The 3,103-nt window shown below is 23.5% G+C and overlaps 1 protein-coding gene across 1 annotated transcript; it reads left to right on the top strand.

The window, feature by feature from the left end:
* Positions 1 to 16: 16 nt before the first annotated feature.
* EHI_100810 (heat shock protein 70, mitochondrial, putative) lies at positions 17 to 541 on the top strand (the record flags this gene model as incomplete). The annotated part of the gene is made up of 1 exon (XM_001914088.1): positions 17 to 541. One exon carries the CDS (start codon positions 17 to 19, stop codon positions 539 to 541), a length of 525 nt encoding a protein of 174 aa, XP_001914123.1.
* Positions 542 to 3,103: the final 2,562 nt, after the last annotated feature.

Genomic DNA, 3,103 nt, shown 5'->3' with positions numbered 1-3,103 from the left:
GGAATTTACCACATCAATGGATAATCACCAAGAAGTAGATATTAAAGTGTTTCAAGGAGAACGTAGAGTTACAAGAAAGAATAAAAAGTTAGGAGAATTTAAATTGGTTGGAATTCCACCAGCAAAGAAGGGAGTAGCAAAAATTGAAGTTACATTTGACATTGATGTCAATGGAATAGTAAAAGTCTCTGCACTTGACAAAGGAACAGGAAAGAAAACAGGGATTCAAGTCAAAAGTAATGGTGGATTGAATGAAGAAGAAATCAATCGACTAGTTAAGGAAGGAGAAGAACATGCTGCAGAAGACAAGAGAAAAGAGCAATTACTTCTTCACAGACAACGATTAAAAGAAATGATAGAGAGTGCAGAAGACATTCAAAAAGAGTTATTAAAGAAAAAGATTGAAACAACAAGTGAATTAGAAAGAGTTATTAATCAATCCAAAAAGGTTATCACATCAGAAGATGAAAATGAAATTAAAAGATTAATTGATCAATTAGGAGAAGAAACATCAAATTCTTCTGCTAAATTATATAATTAATTAACTTCTATCTTTTTATTATGATTTGTTTTAATTGTCAGTATTATTTATCTTTATTTTCATCTCATTCATCAAATATCAGTTATATTTGTTATTATTATTCAAGTTTTTAGTTATACACTACTTACTTTTTACATGAAATACATGAAATACATGAAATACATGAAATACATGAAATACATGAATTGTTGATGTATTTTTTAAATAACATCTTTCATATTTATTCTATTCTTTGGTTTTATTTCATTTTCTCTTCTTTCATCTAATTCAATTCATGCGTTTTGCTTATTTCATTGTTGATATATACACAGCTATTTAATCTTTTGTTATTGACTTATGCTTGTTCTGTTGTGTCGTTCTCTATAACTCTTTGTTCATATGTTAGAGTTGTTATCTCTTTTTGTTTTTACATGAGTTTTATAGTTTATATTCTTTTAGAATGAATATTCAATGGTTTTGAGTTTATTTCTGTTTATTCATTATCAATTCATATTACTAATTATCGTAAGTGAATAAACAACACAATGATTAGTTGATTGATTTATACTTTATTTCATATTCTATTTTCACTTATTATTCATAGCATCAATATTTATTATGAAAATAAGCAGTAAAAATTATAGATATTGATATGTTGTGATGAACATCATTATAACATAAATGTTTTCTGAAAATGTGTTATAATGTAATGTATGTGGTTGTAATGATAGTGACAAAATGTAGTTGTGAAGATTGTGATGGTATTCTTTATTTTCATGACAAATGCATAACACAGTAGAAAGTTTTGTATGAATTGTGGAGTAGAACTTATAGAATAAGAGTCAATGAAAAAATTAAAAGCTTTTGTTTTGGTAATACAAACTTCTGTTTACTTGAAAGTCGTGAAAGTATTGAGTGATAGTGTGTAAATACTAATTCATTATGTTTTTATTAAAAGTTGAAGAATATTTGCTGATTTTGTGATGTTTTACAAAGATTAATGAAGTGTTTTGAACAAAAGAATCATATAATTTATTCAGTTCATTCAAATTAGTGTTATGAATTATTTTAATGTAAAACAATAACAACGATAATGACACACCAATAAAGTTTCATTGTTTCATTCTGTTATCTTTGTTTATTTTCATTAATTTTGTTTATTATTATTTTTAATAATGACATATCATTTTGTTGAATGTTGTCTTGATGATATTTATCTGAAATACTAAGAGAATACCAAAGAAAACAAAACTTATTGAATTTAGCTGTAAATACTTTTGAATTATTCAATGAAATTACACCACATTCAAACTTATATAACACTTCTTTTATTCAATAAATTTGAAATTATATTTCTTGTACAAACTATTCTAATAAATTATACAAATTTATAATACGTTTATATGATACTGCCATTTAATTATTATTAACATAAAATACTTTATTCTTTACTCAAAATACCAATTTACATAAATTCATTTATATTCTTATTCATTATATTCATTGCATTTTTATCTCATCGTTTCCTTTCTTCTTTATTTTTCTCATCAAAATGAAAGAAATTCAACAAACATATTAATTAATATAATGAATGAAATTATTTAAATTTTATATGAAATGTTTGTAAATGTTTCATTTGTTGTGACAATGCACTACTGATTCAAAAATACAACAATTTGTTTGTTCTTTCTTTATCATTGTTTATTTCTTTTGTTTATAATTCTTCATTCTAATTCATTTGTAGATTTATTCATTCAAATTGTTTTTGTTTCATATGTTGATTTAAGACAATAACATATCAATAGTACCATCAATAATTAGTGAACAATTCATCCATTTGTTATACAACTTCTTCATTCTTAGTGACATTTTCTTATGTTGTACAAACATTATTGTCAATTATACAAATTAACAAATCACTGATGTTAATCAATGTCTTTGTTTATTAGAAATGTCATTTTTCATTAAATAAAAACAACAAGATGAATCAGAGTTGTGATAATTATATGAATATTATTCAAATAATAAAACAATTATTCAAATAATTTATTGATTGAAAAGATGATAGTCAGAATTGAATAAATCAAAATAATAAATAAGATAACCAAAATGAGAGATGAAGATGAAAATAATCTTCTTAACATGGTGTGTATTATCATGACTCTTTACATCTATATCAAATAAAAAACTAAATGATTAACTTTGTTATACGTGTCAATACAAATCAATTAAATACTCTTATCGTTGTTGTACTTCTATTTGAAATTACCATTATTCTCATTTCATAATCATGTATATTGTTTATAACGTTTGTTATATCATTATTTTATTCATTCTAAACAATATTGTGTTTCATGATATTTATTCACATTGAATATTAGTTATACTAATCATGAAACAATTATTATTGACAATTGAGTGTTGTATTGAATATAGAATTATCATTCACCAATAAATACAATTATATCAATGATGGTATGATGTTATTTAAGAAAGTAGTACAAATTGAATGAATCTACACAATGTCTCAAATTCAAATTGTTGAAATGACATTTCCTAATAAAACTACTATTTATCAATACA

Source organism: Entamoeba histolytica, genomic scaffold (assembly GCF_000208925.1).
Source record: "Entamoeba histolytica HM-1:IMSS scf_1104750517807 genomic scaffold, whole genome shotgun sequence".
NCBI classification, from domain to species: Eukaryota; Evosea; order Mastigamoebida; family Endamoebidae; genus Entamoeba; species Entamoeba histolytica.
This window is presented reverse-complemented; position numbering and strand designations above follow the sequence as displayed.